Source organism: Temnothorax curvispinosus, unplaced genomic scaffold, assembly GCF_003070985.1.
Source record: "Temnothorax curvispinosus isolate PA1 unplaced genomic scaffold, ASM307098v1 QBEX01010316.1, whole genome shotgun sequence".
Taxonomy (NCBI): Eukaryota; Metazoa; Arthropoda; class Insecta; order Hymenoptera; family Formicidae; genus Temnothorax; species Temnothorax curvispinosus.
Window position 1 is genome coordinate 13,091 of NW_020220096.1, and position 3,597 is coordinate 16,687.

The 3,597-nt window shown below is 37.0% G+C and overlaps 1 protein-coding gene across 1 annotated transcript; it reads right to left on the bottom strand.

Annotated features, from left to right (window-relative positions):
• Positions 1-858: 858 nt before the first annotated feature.
• On the bottom strand, positions 859-3,591 carry LOC112460098 (tyrosine kinase receptor Cad96Ca-like). The gene is made up of 2 exons (XM_025024597.1): positions 3,390-3,591; positions 859-2,857 (listed from the first exon to the last, which is right to left on the bottom strand). The coding sequence occupies exons 1-2, from the start codon at positions 3,553-3,555 to the stop codon at positions 2,610-2,612; spliced, it is 414 nt and encodes a 137-aa protein (XP_024880365.1). The 5' UTR covers positions 3,556-3,591; the 3' UTR covers positions 859-2,609.
• Positions 3,592-3,597: the final 6 nt, after the last annotated feature.

Consider the following 3,597-nt stretch of genomic DNA (forward strand, 5'->3'; position numbering starts at 1 on the left):
GCATTATTGTATCACAAAATTTACTTATTTCCAGAACTGAAAAATCTTCTCTTCAAATTTAACGGAGAAGAAGCAATAAATATCGTATAAATTATTGCTAAAATATCAAATACTTATGTTAAACACTTATATTACATTGTAATTTTATTACATTCAAAACTATTTTTATAGTTTTTTAATAGGAAAAATTTTATTTGAACATATATATGCAACAGTGGATAAAAACCGTATTTGTACTTTTATTTCGAAATAACTTTGCACGAGGCAGACACATTGCTGCAATGCGCTTTATTTGATGTGTTAGCAGAAATGAAAATTGTGTAGTCCGACAGAAACAATTTGCAATAAGATATTTTATTGCAAAGTAAGTATCTCAAGATATTTTTTCTTCAAATAAAATTATTCCAAGCAAGATGGTCTATGCACAAATACTTGTTTTATCTACTCCTTGCAAAGAACCAGCTCGTTTTTGACGTTTGAAAAGATTATTCACGTTTTCTGTAAAAACAAATATGAATGACTTCGGTAATTTTACACCGGGATAAGGATAAAGGGTTAACGAAGAAGATTACGTTTTACTACATACCGCAGAACGATCGCGGATCTTTCGCGTCGAGATAATTAATGTGCGTGCGCGCAGCGCGATAGCGATTTCGCTATAATTCGCGTTGTCATTTTTCACACTTCCGAGGCTATTTATTTTAAACATTTTACGAAGGAAGTGGCAGTCGGAAGATACTGTCGCATGCGTACACGACGATTTACATCGGGCCTTTGTCAAATCTGGAAAGATGAGCGTCGTTATACGCTCAATTCCTATGGGAATTCAATTTAATCGATAAAATGCGCAAACAATTAAATTTTCTCACAACGTTTACTGACAAAAGTTCTTAATACAATCGAGCCTACATACAGTATTGGTCGCAACTATTTTTTTCGCAATAGTAACGCGCAAAATGCGATATATCCGAGAACGATGTCTCGAATAATAATGACAAACGGAGACGAGCCGTATTAAAGAGCGGAAACAATGTCGCAGGAAAAGATAGCAAGATAAAAAAATGCTATAATCAACTGACAGCGGAGCTTCAATTAATATATGTTCTTTAAAACGACCGCGATATATTATATTATGTCGCTGATATCGCAATTTCGGGCGAATTCGTAACGCTTATGAAAGCGGAGAATGAAAAGAAAAATAGCGTGCGATATAATCGATACCGATCGTCGCCCCAAAACGCGTCGCAAAAGACTAGAATGATTAAGAATAAACGCGTCGGGCGCGATTAAAAACACGGGATGCACATACCTAACGACAATTAATAACGAGAATTATTGTTACAGTATTACGAGTAATGCGGTTCGAAGAGTGGGGCGTCTCTTTTTGATTTCTGGCAAATATAATATTCATTGTTATATCTATATATGTATATATATATGTATATATATTACGTAAGAGACATAATATGTACAAATGTCGCGACGCAGAGCTGAGTCTCGTTGTGTTTTCCAAGTTTAACGTGGAGAACTAAGTCTTTCTGTAAATTGCCTTCTCTTTCCCTCGAAGTAATAAATGAATATCAAAAACTTAAAGCAGAATTCTTTAAAAATAATGTCCGCTATTGTTTCGATAAATTGATATCTAAATGCCTTTCTAATATAAAAAAAATGATTTATGTAAAATACATTACATGCAACAAGCAAGTCTTTAAAATGCGTAAATTATCAATTGTGCACAATCATTGCCCAATGTATACATTCTCGTTTATAAATAAAATTATTAAGACGAAATGTTGAAGGATTAACCAATGTCGTGTATAATTTATTGTAAAAATTCTACTTACCCAATAATACTCTATTCTAGATGGAATACTTATATTTTGCGGACTTTATAAACTCTCTCATTGCGCTTCAATATCGCGCTTATGTAATTTTTTTTATTTTTCGTCATTTATCACAGCATCGTGCGTTACAGCGTTCCTCTGTTCTACGTTCTGCGTTCTTCAACAAGATGGAAATTGCATAATTAATTATACATGTACTTCAACGAATCGTAGAAGCATCCAATGATAAAAATCCATTCGTAATTATTACGAATGTATGCGATGTTGTTGCCGAGTATATTTCGTATTCACGTAATAATAAATTAACATCGTATCTTGTCATTACATTCTGCTATTGCACAGCGATAATAAAACCCATGCAAATGTGGACGGATTGCGATTTTTACGTGCGGGATCGACGAATTTCCTACAACGAAACATTTTTTGATATTTCTCCATTATCTCAAGTAGCCCCCAGTTATCGACTCTATTTTCAAGCGTATTTTACAAAATATAGAATACACTTCGTACAAAATTCCTACGAATTTTGGAGGTCAAAAACAGTAAGAACGTAAGACGTTCCAGACCTCGCAGAATTCGATCTTTTGGGATAATCTCAATTACGTTCTGTACTCGCGAAGGAAAGTCGCTTCGAAGATCAATGGTATGTCAAAAAATCTCCCTGCTCACGTAGCACCAACGCGTGTGCTGAGCGCGAATTTTTCCACGGGATCAATTTCCCGGTGCGATCAAGGATGAGCCTGAGGTTTCCTCCGTCGACCTCTCTCAATCGGTGCACTCGGAGGCAAAGCTCTCGAGGTCCACGTAGTGCCCGTTCATGTTGTCCTCCAGCAGCTGAGCGAGATCCCTACGTAGGATCTGAAACTCCGGCCTGCGGTCGGGATCGGCGTGCCAGCATCGGGATATCACCCTGAAGAGCTCGGTTCGACAGTGCGAAGGCCTCTCCAGCCGATAACCGTTGTGCACGTTCCGCATGACTTCCCGCGCCGTCATATCCGGGTACGGTGTTGAACCTGAACAGAGAGCACAAAGTGGTGCGATTATTACGACGGGATGTCGCGGTAGGAAGAAGCTACCATCCATTGATTAAAGTACATGCTTTAACAAGGTATAAATTGGATATTTTCTCTTTTTCCCTAGTGGATATTCAAGATGATCGTATGTGTGTAGCCATTCTTTTAACTGACATAAGGACGACAAAAAATGGAAGATTCAGGAAATCGCTATAAAATTTTGATGATATATTTAATGACATATTTTGCAGATTAATTTCTTTTTCTTTGTAATTTTGTTAATTAAATAAAATTAATAACACAAGTTTACATTTAATATATAAGTTTACTTCCAAACTATTAGCGTGTCTGCACAAGCATACCTTTATTTTCATATCAAATAATAACAACGCAACAAAAGGATTCTCAACCTTTTATATTTTTACTTTAAGAGGCTTTGAGTAAAAAAAATAATATTTATTCCAATAACAAGCTACCGAAATCAAGCAAGTCACTTAGTCATTCTCGAATGACAGGCGATGAAGGCACTTACCTAAAGTAACGATCTCCCACATCAGAATCCCGAAGCTCCAGACGTCGGTCTTCGTCGTGAATAGGGAGTAGATCAAAGATTCGGGGGCCATCCATCGGATGGGTAAGGCATTTCTGCCGTGTCTAGTCTCGATCACCTCGCCATCCTCGTTGGCGAACCTCGACATGCCGAAGTCGGCGATTTTGCACAGCTTGTTGTGATCCACGAG